The sequence below is a fragment of the Peromyscus maniculatus genome, chromosome 5, assembly GCF_049852395.1.
Source record: "Peromyscus maniculatus bairdii isolate BWxNUB_F1_BW_parent chromosome 5, HU_Pman_BW_mat_3.1, whole genome shotgun sequence".
In the NCBI taxonomy this organism is placed as follows: Eukaryota; Metazoa; Chordata; class Mammalia; order Rodentia; family Cricetidae; genus Peromyscus; species Peromyscus maniculatus.
In genome coordinates, this window is record NC_134856.1 from 54,525,844 (window position 1) to 54,542,717 (window position 16,874).

A 16,874-nucleotide genomic window follows, 5' to 3' on the forward strand; every position below is an offset into this window, starting at 1 on the left:
TTTGGGGGGAAAAGTGTCCTTTTATGGGAAACAGGCTCAGGCCTGTGTATGTTCGTCACATGAAAGCCACTCTGCCCTCATTTGTGGCCTCCTGACCACAAGACAAGATCTTTAATTAAAATCGGTTTGGTTGTGTGTGTGTCTTTCAAAGAAAACCATGGAAATAGTGTTTGTGAGTCAAGACCTAACAGACGCTACCCTAGTAGCCTTCTTTTTAGCCGGTCCTCCATGAGACACTGAATGGTTGGGAGGTGATGCCATTGTGGCCCTGTGGGTCTGGGTCTGGTGAACCCGAGTATATGCGCTCTAGTCTTCACCAAGGGCAAGAGGAGGGTGCCTAGTGTATCCAAAGGGCAGGCCTAGGCCAGGGCTGGGGAATGCCTGGCTCTGAATGGCTAGAACGCCAGGGCCAGACCAGGCAGATTTGCTCATTATCCACACATGGCCAGGGGGAATGTGGAATCACATGGCTTTTGGGAACTGTTTCTAGCCCAGGAATGAGCCTGCGGAGACCCGAGTGCCATCTAACATGTTAGCGAAATTAATGCTTAGCCGTGTTTTTGGGAATCCTGTGGTTGGGCGTTCCATGTTTTTTCCTCTGCCAACAGCTCTCTGCAAAGAAAAGCCAGGGCTGCACATGACAGAGCCTCACTCAAGCAAGATCTAGACGCTCCAGGCTCCAGGCCGGGCTCCCAGGCTCACCCACTCTCTCAATGCTCCCAGAGGTGGCTCCTCCTCGCCACAGACCTTTTAAAGTCTGTGGCATGGACTTGGACGCTGGCACTCAGACATGTGTGTGGCATTTTCCAGCTCTCACTTATCCTCAGCTGCGCTGGACTAGCTGCATAATCCCAGGTGGACGTCCACGCCGCTGCTACAAAGGAGCAAGGAAACTGCTTTCCAGTGGCGGGGGAGGAGCTCTGCGATCTAGGGGTAAGGGCAGAGTCAGCCATGTAACACATGCACAGTGCACTGACTTGGGAGGGGAGGTAGTCATATACAGTCAAGGACAGAATAGGCATTTCATCTTATGAACCAAAGAAACTCTAAAATAATAAAACTGGGTTTCCAGAAAAGTGGCTGAAAAGGATGCTGAGAATGAGACAGGTGGGATGCGGGTGGGAGTGTGCACACCCTGCACACCTTGAACACCCTGAACATCCTGCACACTGCGCACAGGCACACGTCTACAGTGTATTGGTTATTGTCTCTTTGCTATGACAGAACTCTTGACAAAAGCAACTTCAAGAAGGAAGGATTTATTGTGGCTCACAGTTCGAGGGCGCCGAGTCCATCATGGCAGGGAAAGGCACAGTGACAGGAGCATCAGGCAGCCGGTCATGGCACATCCGCAGTCAGAAAGCAGAGAAAGATGAACGCTGGTGTTCAGCTCACTTCCTCCTTTACTCAGCCCAGGACCCAAGACCAGGAGATGGTGCTGCCAACATTCAGGGTGGATCTTCCCACTTTGGTGACCACAACCTAGAAACTTCCTGGCAGGCATACTCAGAGACTTTGTTTCCACGGTGATTGTGAATCCCATCGTGTTGACCCTCAATAGAGACCTTCCCAGGGATAGACACACATTACATGACTGGAGCTGTTTAAATCCCACCCTCAGCTGATGGAATAAATGAGCGAGATAAACCAGTCAAATCATGAGGCTGACACGATCCTGCCCATTGTCCTGACCTCAGGGAATTCACAGAGGAACCACCCAGCAGTTGTAGATGCCTCGTTCTTTCTGAGTGCCTAAGAAGCCTACATCAAGACAGAGCACCTTCTGGATGGTAGGACATTGTCATGTGTCACAGGGAGCTGAATGTACAGGTGGTTCTCTGGCTGCGAGGGGACTGTCTAGAGAATTTCAGGATAGCTGCAAGTGAAGGAACAAAGGCAAAGTAAGACCTACCGCTGGTGTGATAGTGGCAGGGCAGCCATGGGGTAAACCAACTGTTTCCCGGTGGGATCTGAGGTCTGCTTCATAGGAAGGGATCCAAGTCAAGTACACCTGATCAAAAGCTGGAGGTCACGAGGTCACAGGTCATGCTGTTGTTTTGTTAAATGGACATGTTATCAAACTGCTTTCGAAATATTTCTGTTTGTATCCACAAACGAGCTCTGCTCTCAACATTGGTCAGAGAAGCTTCTCTTTGCAGTGTAGTGGTTAGCGCAGAGAGAGACACGTGACTTGTTAGAGTGCTGAGGATAAGTGACTGCTGAGTTCTCACCCTCAATGGGACATCTACATCCATCCTTTCCCTGCAGGACTCAGGGAACATCGTGGAAAAGGAATCAGGAAGAATGAAAGAGTTGTGGGCTGGGGGAGGGCTGTGACATGCTGTCTTCTGGACACAACACGGCCATTGCACTCATCAACTCACAGCAGCTGTGGTGACCTCCACAGGACCAAGTCATTCAGCATCCCAGCATGGATGGGAGAGGGGCTCATTAAAGCCCGTCCCTAGGTGAGAACCCATTGACAACTGATGGCTGCTAGAAAAGGAGGGCCAATTTTCCTCAAAGGTGTGGCTGCTGGTAGGGTGCCCATGCCCCTTGGATGGCTCAATACCCACGTGCATTTTAAAGAAGACTCTGCTATTTTAAAGAAGAGTGGGAGAAGAAGGAAGAAGAGGAGGAGGAAGAGGAGGGAGAGGAAGTACTGAGAACACCTGGGGGAGTGAGAGGGGTGTTGACATGGATATGATCAACATACTTTGTGTACACATATGGAACTGTCAAAGAATAAAAAAAAATATTCTTTAGAAAGAAGGCAAAAGTCTTCACAGCTCACAGAAGCAAGCACAGGAGAGAGGTCATCCCAAGACCCCTGGCAGCAGAGAAGAGCAAATTCTAATTTGCTGTGTGACTAACATGATCCTTGGAGAGAGAGGGCTCTGGTTGACATGCATGTCAGCTACGAACGACTTTCAAGTGAGTGATGTTCTCAGCATCTGTGTTATGGAAGAGAAGAGGGAAGCAAGGTCAACACAAGGTCAAAGGAAGGGAGAGCACAGGAGAGAAAATAGCGAAGGGCCAGCAAGGTGGGGCAGCAGGAAAGGGGGCTTGGCACGAAGACTGATGACCTGGGTTCAATCCCTGACCTATATGGTGAGAAAACTGACTCCACAAAGCTGCCCTCTCATCTCCACATGCATGTGCTAGCATGTAAACAAACAGACACACATAATAAAGAAGACATTAAAAAATAAGAAAATCAAGGGAAGAGAGAGGAAAAGAGAAAAAGAACAAAAGCCCAGGGAAGCATCTTTGAAGGAGTTGATACAGGTGATATATCTCTAAATTGAATGACCAAAAAAGAAAAAACAAAACAAAACAAAAAAAAAAAACCACAAGTCATGCACAGTGGGGACAAAGAATGAGACATCACTACAGATCTTATGGGTAGCTTTTTTTTTTTCAATGACCTGCAAAACATGGGAGCAGGTTTGCATTAATAAATTCAATGAGAGATTAAACTGTAGAAACTCTTCACACATACACTTGTATAAAGCAACAAGAGACAGACTCTCTCAACAGCTCTGAGTCCACTGAGATTAGACACAGCCTCCACCCTTCCTTGGCTCTCAGGCCTTGGGCAAGCCTGGGTCCCAACACTCACACCTACCGGGTGACAGCTGTAGCTGACGCACACTGGGCTCTCGGCAGACACCCCCGGGACATACCCTCTTTCCATCCTTACCTCATCCTCATGGAGCCAAGGAGACAACAGAGGCCTGAGAGGGAAGAAGACTCTCCCAAAGCCACACATCTGTTATCAGGGCAGCCTGTCAAGCTTGGCGAGTCCCAGGGCAGCATATGCTCTAACCACCAAATTCTATAGTCTCTTTCCTTCTTCTACATAGGATTCTAGCTAGCTGGCCAGACCTACAGCATAAATCAGTCCTACAGAAGTCCGGTTGGTCAGCAAAAGACACATGTCAGATAGACTAAGTGACTCACTCCCCACAACACAGGCAGGATCTACATCCTAGTCGTGGAGACTGTCCTTTTTGTAACTGTCTATCAAGTTATCCATGACAGTCAAGCACCTGGCCCTGTACTGAGGATCACTGCCTTCATGGTGGGTTGGTACTGGCCCTGGCATCATGATTCCTTGAGAGATGAAAATAAAATAAATTGTCCCAGATGGACAAAGGCAGCATCTGCTGCCCTGGCTCTACCACCCAGTCCCCAGCAAGTCTCACGTCACCTACACGAGCTGCCCAAAGGTGCCAAGTACCATTCTGTTACTGCTGCCCCTCAAAAGCAGCTCAGAGAATGTAATTAACTTGCCTGAGGCACACAGCCACAATGGAACAATTTTATAAAAGTACTTTAGGAAGCTCTGAAATGTGTGTCAAACCTCACCAGTCTTGTGAAGGAGCAGAATCCAGCCCACACTCCTTTCACATTCTTTCCAGTCCCTCCTGGAGTGGGTCTTATATCTTCTGTGGTGGTGTGAAAGAAAATGGCCCCCAAAGGGAGTGGCAGTATTAGGAGGCGTGGCTTTGTTGGAGTAGGTGTGGCCTTGTTGGAGGAAGTGTGTCACTGTGGAGGTGGGCTTTGAGGTCTCCTATGCTCAAGCTATGCCCAGGGAGACAGTTCACTTCCTGTTGCCTGCAGATCAATATGTCAGACTCTCAGCTCCTTCTCCAGCACCATGTCTGCCTGCATGCTGCCATGTCCTGCCATGATGATAATGGACTAAACCTCTGAACTGTAAGCCACCCAGTTAAATGTTTTCCTTTGTAAGAGTTGCCATGGTCATGGTGTCTCCTCACAGCAATATGAATCCTAATAAGACATCTCCTATGTGGCTTCCTGGGTAGAACCATGAAGCGACTTCATGCTGGGCCACTCCCCAGGCAGCCTATGCTCCAAAGGGAATATTCCACCTCCACCCTACTACTTTAATAGTTTGGATATTTGGAGTAATTTCTGTTCATCTTCGAGGGGCCAAAGTGAGCCAGGCAGCAGGAATATGCGCTACGGAATGCTGCCTCTGGCCAGAGCATTTTTCTGGGGTGGTGAAACACAGTTCAGTCACCACACTTTGAAAACATCCTCTTCTCTCCCACCCTCCATCTTTCTTTCCTTCCCAGAAACCACCAGTCCGAGCAAGCATCTTGCCAAGGCAGCGGGAAGGCTGCCCTTCCTCCTGGTCTGGGAGCCATTTTCTATGGGAAGCAGAAGCAGCGCTTTTGTTCAAGGGACAAGACGGAGTCAACACCAAGGGCTCAAAATCACTTCTGTGCTGGGAGCCTCCAGCACCCAGGTAACTACGCATCGGGCCATGCTCTGCAGAAAGCAATTACACAGTGGAGCTTCCCCCAGAGCATGCTCCAGCACACAGAGAACCCAAACTCGGGGGGTTCCAAGCCTCCTCTCATCCTAGGTGCCTGTCCTCCCTCCACCAGGAGCGTGTGGCTGGCTCTTTTCAGGGTGAAGGAGTATTTTGATGGACGACTTGTCACATGGCTGACTGGTCTAGAGTCCACAGGCCAGGGGGCCACATTTCTTGCCCCTAATTTGTCCATCTCCACAAATGAACTGGGAGCTCAGAGGCTGGCAGCCTTACTTGTACCTTTCAGGAATCGAGTCATACCATCTACCCATCCTACCAGGTCCTACAAGGAAATAGCTTTCTGACAGAGAAATCTGTTGGTGCTCTGTTTTATTCCAGTTTACAAGGAATACACAAACCCGCAGCTCCTTGTCCCCAGCATACATGTGTGCATGCAAACACACATACATACACATGTGCATGCATGTACTCATGTGCACACATTCATACACATGGACACATACATGTGTGCACACATGCACAAACACACACTCATACACATGCACACACGAATGCACATGTACACACACATACACATGAACAGACATACACATGCACACACTCGTGCACATACACGCACACACATGCAGCTCCCAGTGCACACAGAAGATAGGGCATGTTCCCAGGAGCCCAGGCCGCTGGGGTCCTGCCCACCCCATCAGCTTCTCTGAAAGGCCCCTCTGTGACAGGAGGGCTTTGACCCTACACAATGCTCTCTTGTCCACTGGCCTCCAGAGAAGGAAGGGAGTAATTTCGCAGCGGTTTCCCCAGCGCTGAATTCTGCTGGAGACTCACGTTTCCCAGACTGATCTGCAACGCAGACTCTGTCCCCAAGGAGACCCAGCCTGAGCCTGGAGAAGGCCAGCAGGGTGGAACACAGGCGCTCATGCCGCCGTCCTCCCTGGGATGCTGAAAAGCCCACACTCTGGCAGGACACTGGAAGCAAGGTACCCAGGGGGAACGCCCAGCCAGCAGGCCAGGCGGCACACCTTTCTTCCTGTGCTCTGAAAGAGGAGCTTTGCATGTTTGAGATTAAACACTGGATGCTCTGTGGTGGGAGTGGACTTCTCATCTCTGCAGCGTCAATCACAGAAACTGCATCCGGGTTCCCGCCTGCAGGTGCACTTGGGGACAGGCTGCACCCTCACTGTGGGGCTAGACATGGTTCACTGCTTTAGAACTCCTACCTCAGCCCAGCATTCCCCCCAGATGCCACTGGCCTGTGGTACCCAGAGCTATGGTACGAGCCCCGAAAACCCAACTGAGAGATGATTTGTGCTGGATCTGGCAGGAAGAAAGTCTGGGGTTTTACACTGTCTTTGGGAAAGCCGGAAGCCAACCTATAGCTGATTGAAGTAAACAAAACTGGCATTTAGGAAATTCTTCCCATGCTTCTCCAGAAGAGCAGCAAGGGTGACTTCTCAGAAAGTTCCAGAGAGGGAAGCCTGGGACCAAACTCTCCACTGGGTAAGATCTGCCCTCCTGATTGTACCAAAAAGTTTGCGAACCCTTCCTGGCTGTCAGCACAGTGTGACACAGAGAAGTGACATTCCAAGATGGCATAGAGACTCACCTGCCTGACTGTGGGCTTCTCCGCATAATGGCCGTGTGACTTTGAGCAACGTGTGTAACAACTGCCCCTGGGTAAACATAAGGGAGTTAATACTTACAGTGGCTGAAGGCTGTTGGTGCATAATAAATGCTCAGCATGTCACTGTGGCTGTCTCCATTCTCTGCCCATGCCATGGCCCCACTATCATCCCATATGCGGGACTCAGCTCTACCAGAGGGGCACAAGGGCCAGTGGTGGAGGCTGGGATTCTGTCCCTATGGCAAGCTCTGTCCTGGAGAACGTCAACACAAACTCTAATCAACAACACATATAAGTACACGGGCTGAGGAGCCAGGGGCCAGGCCTGATGGCTGACACAGGCCTGCCCAGTGGCACAAGACTGGGCCTATAGGGCAGAGGGACAGCAACCACGGCAGGTCCAGTGCTGACACCTGCCTCAGAGTCCACCTCTGGTGGGACAGCTGAGTTCATCGGGTTCCCTCATGTGCCTCCCGAACCCCCAACCTCAACCCCTCTCCACCATCTGCAGAAACAGGACACAAGCAAGTCAAGCAAGTCTGCATTTTGTCCTTGGACTTTGATGCCTGGACAGGTAAGAAGTGAGTCTTTCTGCGTGAAGTGATGGGAGCCAAAGCATCCTCCCCCCACCCATAGGGACCACCACCCCATTCCTGCAAACATTGGCTCCATGCTTCTGCAGATCCAGGAAGGTCTAGCCAGAAATCATCAGTCACCACCATCTTCCAGCACCTTTCCCCCAATATTGGCCCCTCACGTGATATCTGGTCTGATTCTGGTCACTCTGGATCCTGTTCACCTGTTGGTCTGTCTTGCCATTTTCCTTCCTGTGTGCGATGTCTGGTATGCCGGATAGAGAAGCTGCTGGGCATGGGCGTGAATGAAAGGGTTGTACCCTGTGAGCAGGTCTCCAGACTCCCAGAAGCCTGTGCCTGGACTATGTGTGTCCCATATGCTTCTTGATCCTGTTTCTGTCCCTGACTTCTGCCCTTAGGTGGACAGGAAGGCTGAGGCCCTGGAGTTGATACTTCCCTTCCTCCAGGCTCACGTGATGGAGGCTCAGTCCTCTATGTGACAGAACTGGGATACGGCAGAGCCTTTAATAGACGGGTCCTAGGGAAAGGTGACTGGGTCACTGAGAGCATGGCATTCAGAGAAGAGCCACAAGAAAGCACGTTACAACCAAGCGAGATGGCCCCTCTTGGCCCTCATCTGCTGTCTAGCCTTGCCACACCTCCCTCCCCCCCACTGCCACCTCGATGCCATTAGTCAAATCACGGCACAGCCAGGGCTTTAACCGCACCACACTCCATGCTGGTTGGTTTTCTTTTGTCAACCTAATCCAGGCTGGAGTCATCTGAGGAGAGGGAGCCTCCACTGAGGGTTTACCTCTGCCACACTGTCTACTGACAAGTCTGTGCAGCATTTTCTTGGTTGATGATTGATGAGGAGGGCCCAGCTCACTATGGGCGGGGCCACCCCTGGGCTAATGATCCTGAGTTATCTAAGAAAGCAGGATGAGCAAGCCAGTAAGCAGCACCCCTCCATGGTCTCTGCATCAGCTCCTGCCTCCAGGTTCCTGCCTCGAGCTCTGCCCTGATTTCTCTCGATGATAGACTTTCACCTGGGATGTATAAGCCAAATAATGCCTTTTTCTTCCCAAACCGCTTTTGGTGATAGTGTTTATCACAGAAACAGGGAGCAAACTAGGACACAGACACGGACACCGACACACACACACTGCCATCAACCTCTTCTCTTTATAAAGCGCCAAGCCTCTGGTGTTTTATCATATCAACAGCAGACACACGAGTGCCCATTGCAGGTGGAAAATCTGTCCCTAAACTCACAAGCAGACTCTAGGGGAGCAACATTTGCATGAACTTGCTGGGCTAGCCATATCAGCCAGGGCAGGAACAACATGGTGGCTATGGCACAGTACCATAGGGCTCATTTCTCGGAAAGGCTCCACGCCCATGCCTCAAAGGAACAAAACCCCAAACCCCACAGACCTGCCCCCAGGAAGCTCTGCCTCCTGCTCTCTCCACAGTGCTTGGAAGCTCATCACTGAAGTGGGTTGAACCCCTTCTGTTGGTTTGAAGAAAAATAACTTCTCTTGTTTGTTATAGCCACATTTGTTATTTAAAGGGATGAAATAATTAAAACAAGTGGCCCCATGCAGTCGGGTTTTATCTCCACCATCACATTTGACGTAATAATCGTACAGTAACCAGGGTCCATGAACTCTATCTGTCACCCTTGACTTACAATACTGATCTTTTATTTAACAATATATGGAAATCAGGTTCTTCACTATAGCCAGCTTCCTGGGACCAGCTTCTCCATTTCTAAGAGTCTTAGACAACACAGACTATTTTCTCTCTGCTCTCAAGGCCAGGACCTGGAAGGTGAGGGCACACCTGGTCCTTTCGCCGACTCTGAGACTGTTCTACCTCACACCAGCATCCTGTGTCCCCAGCCACCCTAGGCATTCCTCACTGAGATGACCCCTCCAATGTCCACTTCTCTAAAAAGGGGGGGCTGGATAAATGGCTCAGCAGTTAAATGTGCTTGATACCAAGCGTTTGACCCCTGGACCCTATATGGTAGAAAGAGAGAACCAGCTGGGCATGGTAGCACGTGTCTCTAATCCCAGCACTTGGGAGGCAGGGGCAGGTTGAGGCCAGCCTGGTCTATATAGTGAGTTCTGGGATAACCAGAGCTACATAGTAAGACCCTGTCTCAAAAAGAAAGAAGTTTAAATTTTTGTTTTATTTTTATTTTAAAGAACACCATGTGAAATCTTTATTTTTACACTTTTCTTTAAGTCAGAGTTTCATTCTGTAGCCCAGACTGGCCTCAAACTTACAGTGATCCTCCTGTATCTGCCTCCTTCCCTTCTTCCCCATATGTAGCATGAATCTTTAAAGTTCTTATCAATAAAATCAAACCTGAGGCCAGTTATTGGGGTGAATGCTGGAAGATCAGAGAGACAGAACAAGCCACAGCTAACGTGACCTGGCCAACTTCTCAGCTGATCCTGTTTCCTCAGACTGGAGGCCTCTGAGTTGTTATCCAAATGGATCTCAGCTGAAACTGCTGCTCGAGAGCCTGAAGCTTAACCAGCCAAATGCTTCTAGTTTCTGGTCCTCACGCCTTATATATCTTTCTGCTTTCTGCCATCACTCCCTGGGATTAAAGACTCTCTTTCTGGGATTAAAGGCGTGAGTCACTATGCCTGGCTGTTTCCAATGTGGCCTTGAACTCACAGAGATCCAGAGGGATTTCTGCCTCTGGAATGCTGGGATTAAAGGCGTGTGCTACCCCTGCCTAACCTCTATGTTTAATATTGTGGCTGTTCTGTCTCTGACCCCAGATAAGTTTATTAGGGTGCACAATATTTTGGGGAACACAATACCACCACACCCACAAACAGTTACCCCCTCCTGTTTTCTGGCCTCATACATTCGAGAATGCAGAGAGCATGAAAAGCTGCCCAAGATCCCAGGCAGTGGATGGACTCTTGGCTCCAGGTCTCCGAGGTGGCCCCTCTGCCCTGGCTCCATGTAGGGGCACGTCTACATCTCAGTCACTCCTGCCTGCTGCACTGTGCCCTCCTCTGCCTCCATTCCCTGAGCTGAGGGGGCGTGTGACCCTGGCCAGGTACCCAGGGGTGTGCGGTCCTGCACTGGTGGCAGGGCATTCCCAGAAGAGTGGCTCAGTGAGGCCCTGTGCTGCCTCAGGGACTCCAGCCCAAGCCAGCCTCTAGAGGTGACATTACATGGCACAGAGGGATGCTCTGCCCCATCAGTCCAGAGAACCCGATTTGTGGAAGTGGTCTGTGAAACCCAACTCCATCCACACAGAAATGTGCAGACAGGCACCCAAGGCTCTCCTGTCCCACGGGGTACTACATGAGATGAAATGAAGGAACTCCACCTCTGTGTAGAGGCCTGGGGGATTCTTACTCCCAATACAGGGTGTCCGGCATCAGCACACTCGTCTGTCAGCTTCTACGTACACACGACAGCAGGCCTGTCTCTGGGTCTTCACGTCTAGAGGGGTCACCTGTGGGTGACAGGGTTTGCAGGGGCCTTTGGCAGTTAGAAGGTGTTGACTTTGAGAAAATCGTCCAGCTCAACTGTGGACACTTCTGTAGCATTTCCGTTTCAATGCAACAACCAATGCTTTCTCTCAAGTGTGTCTTGGTCCTATGCTAGACAAGGGGACAGCTGACATACGAGGTGGGACAGCCAGAGCCACCCCTCCAGCTGGCACAGGCTTCTGGGAGCATGTGTGTGTGTGGGGGGGGGGTCTTTTCTAGTCCCAGAAGAAGGGATCTGTATCTGCTGTGATTGGGGGCTCCAGTACTTTTGCAGATGTAGGTCTAGAATCAAAATAGAATATAGACAAACTACATTTCCCAGAATCCTTTGCAACAGGTGCACCGCTGGAGAGGGTTAAGGTCAGTGGTCGCCCCTGGATGTTTTATGTAAAGAGTTCCGACCTCCAGCTGGGTGGTGTGTTGGTGTGGTCTTGAAGTCAACAGTCCCCACGGCCATGTCCTGGTTCTCTTCAGAATTCTTTTTGGAGCCAGCTACAGAGTTCATGCCTCCGGTCCTTCAGGTAACCCTGTATTAAATCCCATCTGGGCAATCCATATGTCAGGAAAGATGAAGAGGAAGTGGTGTGTGCACCTACCTGGAGGCTTTGAGTGACCCAAGTATTTGGCTGGACACCCCAGGCTCTGCACCAGCTCCGGAAACATCCAGACACTTCCATGTGAGGCCCGATTGGTCCAGCAGTCCACCCAGGGTGCTGTGAGTGGTGTATCCCTCCGAATGGCCACATGAGCCAGACGTCTGTGTTCCCTAACCCAGGCGTCCACAAAGAAACCTTCAACCTCCAGTGATGGCATCGGATGGGGGGGCCTCTAGAAGGAGCCCTGTGGTGGCCCAAGGGCCCCCACGAAAAGGACAGGAAGCAACTTTGTCCCCTTTCTGCCTCGCGGGGAGGTGACCGAGCAACGGGGCCCCTGGAAAGGGGCCTACCATGCACCTGGGCCTGAACCTCCCACCCTCCAAGAACTACAGATAATGTGTCTGTTTTCAAGTCACTGGCCACTGCCAATGGCACTGTGCTCAGGCAGTGTTGACTGTGAGCAGGGTTAACACGGTCCTCTTCTGGGAGGCCAGATTTCAAAATAACAACAACAATAACAACAACAACAATAGAAAACTGGGCATCCGCATCAGTTGACCAGCTACAGGATCAGAAAAGCTCCCAGCCTTTCTGGTCTCCCCTTCTGGCCCACTTACCACACACACACACACACACACACACACACACACACACACAAGTGCACAAGCAGTATTTGGTTTTGTTCCAATGCGGGTGCCGGCATCTTCCTCAGCCGCTCTCCACCTTCTTCTTCAGACAGGGTCTCTCCCTGAACCTGGGGACGATCAGCTAGGCTGCCCGGCCAGCAGCTCAGACCCTCTGGTTTCCACCTCCCTCCTCAGTGCCCAGTACCGGGACTGTAGGCAGGCACCACATCTGGTTTTTATGTGGGTGCTGGGGATCAGCACACCAGGACTCACGGGGTCCCCATGTTTATACAGCAGGCACTTCACTCACTGAGGCTTCCTGAAGCTCTATGTGCCTGGGATTTCTTCATGTGGAGGGTGGCTTTTTTTTTTTTAAAGCATCCTTTTGATCAATGTACTCTGTAGTTCCCGGTTTTCTTCTGCGGTGGTCTGAATGAGAATGGCCCCCGCAGCCTCATGTATGTGAGTGTTTTGTCTCCGGCTAGTGGAACTGTTTAGGATTAGAAGGTGTGGCCTTGTTGGAGGGGGTGTGTCACGGTGGGGAGGGGTGAGATTGGAGGTCTCAAAAGACCATGCCATTCCCAGTGTGCTCTCTGCTTCCTCCTTAGGGATCCAGATGTGAGCTCCCAGCTGTTCCCGATGCTGTGCCTTTGCTCGGGCATTGTGGGCTGAAACCGTAAACTCAATCAAATGCTTTCTTTCGTGATGCCTTGGTCATGGTGTTTTGCCACACAGTAGAAAAGAAACTAAAGTCACACGTGGTGACACACGCCTTTAATCCCAGCACTCGGGAGGCAGAGCCAAGCAGATCTCTGTGAGTTCGAGGCCAGCCTGGTCTACAGTGAGTTCCAGATATCCAGGGCTTCACAGAAAAACCCTGTCTCAAAAAACCAAGAAACAAAAGAAAAGAAACTAAGTCACCTCCCCAGTTCGCCCTGCGTGGGACCAGCTCACAAAGACAATTTTAGGCTGTGCATGGTGGTGCACGCCTTTAATTCCAGCACTTGGGAGGCAGAAGCAGACAGGCCTTTGTAAGACCAGCCTGTAGCAAGTCCAGATGAGCTGGAGCTACATAATGAGACTCTGTTTCAAAAAAGTAAAAGAAAGAAAAAGATAACTGTATCCCTTTTTAATCACAGAAAAGTAAATCATAACAACATGATCACGGTATTCAACCTCCATACCCTGAGCCCAGCATCAGCTGCACCACCCCAGGCCTGTCTTGCTCCTTTTTGCCTTGCCTACATTCTCAGCCCTCCCATTAGGCTGGGGTTCACCCTGTATCAGCGGATGGGACTGGCTTCCCTGGCAATGCAACTGCTGGTCAAATGTGGGTCACATTCTGACATATCCTGTTTGGAAAAGTGTCCTTTATGAGAGACAGAGGCCTTAATTTCTCAGAAAAAAAAAAAAATCACAGGTAGGAACACACACATTCACTGTGCATACACATGTGTGCATACACATCTACACAGGCATGCAGAAAAGGCATGCAGACACACGCCACATACACTCATGTTTGTGCACACACAGGCATACAAACATACACACAGGTGTGCGGAATGGGCATGCATGCACATGCACACTGTGACTCTAGGTGCTAGGAAGCCCTCGGTCCCCGGGTGCACGGATTAAGGACTCACTTTAGCACCCACACACCCTGGGCCCATTTCCTCCAGAGCCTTCCTGTGAGAAGTCAACTCCAAGGCTCAAGCTCAACCCCTGAAGATCACGTAATTAAAAACACCAGAGACACTGAGCCTCCAGCTCAGCCCCTGGTCTGGATCCAGGTTCCACCACTCCCTGGTAGAGACCCTGGGGAACCCTCTACCTCCTCCATGTTCTTATCCAATTCTTCTCTCATCAACTAGCCTCAGCCAGCCTGTCTGATGCTCGGAGATGACCCCTAGACATGAAGTCACAGTAGCCAAACTGGCCAGATGCCCTCCTCCTCAGCCCCCGCTGGGGGTCAGCTGAGATGATCCTGGAAAGCCAGGAGAATGGGCCAAATCCAATCCCAGAAGGGTACAGTCTGCCTGGGGAAGCCTAATCCTGAGTCTTCTGAGTGTTCGTGGGCCAGTCTCCCAGAAAGCCCCACTCTCAGAGGGAAGGAAACATGGGAAACAAAAACTCCTTTGGAACAGAAAGCCCAGGCTCCGTCCTGAGGCCTTGATGCTGCATTGGGCACAACACTGCCTTCCTGATGGAACAGCCGGAGGCAAAACAGCTCTGCAAAAGTCACGGTGAACAAATCTGTCATCTCAGACCTAAAGAGAGAGAGAGACCTTCACTGCCACCCCACAGCCCAAGTGGTAGTGAGGATGCGGAGGTGCTGGCTTCTGATACAAGGAGCGGGTGGCCCAAGGCCAGTGCCTGGACTCAGAGCCTGGTAACAAGGTATGGAATTCTTCAGCAGAGCTGTCATCCACAGCCTGGCCACGTCTTCAGTTCCTGCCTCACCCCCTTGGAGGTCCTGAGCAATTCAGGACCAGCCTGGTAATCTGGACCACTTCCTGCTCATGACTTCACAGCAATAATCCACATATCCACACCAGCCACTGCAAGATGCATCTGATAACATGACTTAGCACAAACTCTGACACAGATGATCGTGTAGAGAGACGATTAAAGCCACCAGAGACTTTGCACCTGGTTCTCCTGAGAACAAACGCTCCGTTCTGATCCCTGACCACCAACCAGCAGGAGCCACACAGGCTGCGGAGGTGACAGGCCTTCTCTCCGAGCAGAAAGCCGCGTGCCCTCCAGCTTACCTCTTAAGTTCTTTCATCCTCAGTTGTACCATCTGAGGAACAGAGAGAATACAGACACCTGCCTCCAAGGCTGTGGGGACTGACCACCTGTGAGGAACCTAGCACTCACTTCCCAGGCTCCCACAGTATCGCTACCTCAGAGCTGACAGTGACCCACCCTGGAAATGGATGAGGTGCGTGCGTGCTTGCGTGCGTGCGTGCGTGCGTGCGTGTGCGTGTGCGTGTGCGTGTGTGTGTGTGTGTGTGTGTGTGTGTGTGTGTGTGTGTGTATAAGGTGGCAAATCTGCCTCCCCTCACCAAGGCTGGGGTTCAGGCACAGCCCCATCTCTGGTTTTGAATGGGTGCTAAGGAAGGGAATGCATGAGCTTTCTGGAGGCCAAGAGGCTGTGTGCATGTGTCCACAAGTGTACGAGATACGTGTATGTGGTGTGTGTGTGTGCTCCAGCAGGCAGGACCTAGAAGGCCTGCCCTCTAGCCAACACAGTCCACACCACTGAGGCATTCAGAATTCCCAGGAAGGATGGTGGGGTGTTAGCAGAAGATCTGGGATCGTGCATGGCCTGGAAGCTGAAAGCTGAACCATGGCTAGCGGGGGCCAGGGGACGACCTGGCCCACGTTCCTCTGGATCCCAGCTGCTGTGTTGGGGGAGGGGGCTCAGCCTCATGACTAATCTGCCCTCCAAGACCTCAGGCAAACATTTAGACTGGGGACTCCCTCCTCTCCTCTGATATGTCCAAATATTTGTAGCCTGTGGGTCACCCAAGCCACTTCCTGAGAGGCAGGATTTAGGATGCTCCTGCCCACACAATCTTCAGTATGTCTGGAAGGTTCTGGTTCCACTGGGGCCACCTGTGCCCAGGATGGTGAGGAAGGGGGTGGTAGGTTGAGGAGGAAGCTGGGAGGAGGTGACTTAGGGCGTCTTTTGCTGAGTCCAGGCTTGAGCTGACAGATGGACACCTGGGGCGTGGACTGGGAGCTGAAGTCCAGCCCTCCACCCTGAACCCCAGTTCTCCTCCTTCCTCTCACTCCTCCCAGCAGCCCAGAGTTACCCTCTACTCCCTCCCCCTACCTCCTCTCATCTTCCCCTCCTCCACTCCCCCCCCTCTCTCCTTGGTGATGGGATCCAGCCTAGGGCGTCAGGCTTTCCCACTGAGCTGCACCCCCCAATATGACTGACCTCCCTGCCTGCTTCTGGAACTCTCTCCCTGGCCTGCAGCCTTCACTGGGTTCTCTGCCTTAATTCCCCTCAGGGGTCCTGGGAAGAGACTGGCTTCTCCCTCATTTCACAGATGAGGCTGGGTAACCCACCCAAGACAGCCCGGCTGCAGGGGCCTGCAGACCTGGCCCACTCTTACACTGTTGCTGATGTCCCTGTGTACAGCCCTCTGGAGGCTCCCCACGGCAGGCCCAGGGGGGCATTTGTCAGACCACCAGCTCCTGCTCCATAGTGGTACAGCAACTCAGAGGCAGTGCCAGGCCTGTGGTGGGTACAGGCAATGCCAGAAAGAGCCTGGAAGCCGGCTGCTCCTGCCTGGGTCTCCTGGAAAGCCCAGCCTGTACTTAGCTCTCGCGGTAAATAACAGTCCTGGTTTCTGCTAAAAGGATTCATTCCCAGAATGCAGTCATTTCCATCCCCTGCTTGCTACAACCCCTATTTTATGGCTAAATATATGCCATAATGAGGCTCTGGCCTGATAGCGTTGTTAAGGAGATATTTGACCTTGGGTTTAATTGCAGGATGGAAGAAATGGCTGGGGCGCACACAAGGGACCATGCCAGCGCATTCAGGACTCGGCATCTGGTGTCTCTGGCCCAGGAGAAAGTGGAGGGACTGTGC

General features: G+C 51.5%; 1 protein-coding gene across 16 annotated transcripts in view; it reads right to left on the minus strand.

Moving 5' to 3' along the window:
* Window positions 1-16,874, minus strand: part of LOC143273329 (uncharacterized) — a 36,022-nt gene that overhangs the window by 6,073 nt on the left and 13,075 nt on the right. The window contains exons 2-4 of one of the 16 annotated variants that reach the window (XR_013051343.1): window positions 1,913-2,022; window positions 1,274-1,565; window positions 748-927 (exon numbers count right to left, since the gene is read on the minus strand). Coding sequence is in view for 1 of the 16 variants with exons in the window: in XM_076572220.1 (XP_076428335.1) it covers window positions 6,921-6,987 (67 nt within the window). In the remaining 15 variants the exon portion in view is untranslated. Of the gene's footprint in view, window positions 1-747; window positions 16,082-16,874 lie in introns of those variants that run through there. The other 15 variants (XR_013051346.1, XR_013051352.1, XR_013051355.1 and 12 more) reach the window with 15 other exon arrangements.